At 64.7% G+C, this 607-nt stretch overlaps 1 protein-coding gene across 1 annotated transcript in view; it reads right to left on the bottom strand.

The window, feature by feature from the left end:
- Positions 1–249: 249 nt before the first annotated feature.
- The window catches only part of PDE1B (phosphodiesterase 1B, calmodulin-dependent), a gene marked incomplete at its 5' end in the record, with an annotated part of 4,750 nt that continues 4,392 nt past the window's right edge, over positions 250–607 (bottom strand). Inside the window, one exon of the mRNA XM_010182391.1 lies at positions 250–347. Within this exon, the coding sequence (XP_010180693.1) occupies positions 250–347 (98 nt within the window). The remainder of the gene's footprint in view (positions 348–607) is intronic.

The raw sequence follows: 607 nt of genomic DNA, 5'->3' as shown, positions 1-607 counted from the left end.
GCTACCGGGATGCGGCTGGGGGGGAGGTCTGCCCCATGGCTGCTCCCGGCATCATCCCCGGGGGGCTCCATCCCTGCAAATGGTGAACTCGATGGCATCGAAGACGTTGGGCACGACGGCGTCACTCGGCCGGACAGGGACCTGTCATCCATGGGGGGGTGACACAGTCATGGCAATGTCACCATACCCCCCCACCCCGGTTTGTGCTTCCTTCCCTCCCCCCCAGCACCCACCTCGCTCCTCCCGGTGCTATTCCACATCCCCGTTGTGCTTGTGCGGGGCGGGGGTCGGGGGGTGCTGGTCCTCGCAGGGTGACAGCTCCTCGATGGACGCTTGGTTGGTGATGCCTGAGGGGGGACATGGGGCTGGGGGTGTCACTTAGACCCCCATGGGGGCCCAGACCCCCCAGTTTATCCCCAAAACCCACCCCACAAATCTAGGACCACCCACCACATGTCTGGGTCACCTCCACAACTAGGGATGCTCAACTCTTGCATCCCTGGGGTGGTTGCCATGGTGATGCTCAGCTCTGAGCATCCCCGGGGTGGTCCCTGTCCCCTCCCTGGTGGCCATGGCGACTACGGCGGCCTTGGTGGCTGTCACCTAC

This window comes from Mesitornis unicolor, unplaced genomic scaffold (assembly GCF_000695765.1).
Source record: "Mesitornis unicolor isolate BGI_N332 unplaced genomic scaffold, ASM69576v1 scaffold17884, whole genome shotgun sequence".
Taxonomy (NCBI): Eukaryota; Metazoa; Chordata; class Aves; order Mesitornithiformes; family Mesitornithidae; genus Mesitornis; species Mesitornis unicolor.
Note: the sequence above shows the minus strand (reverse complement) of the source record. Positions and strands in the feature narration are given on the sequence as shown.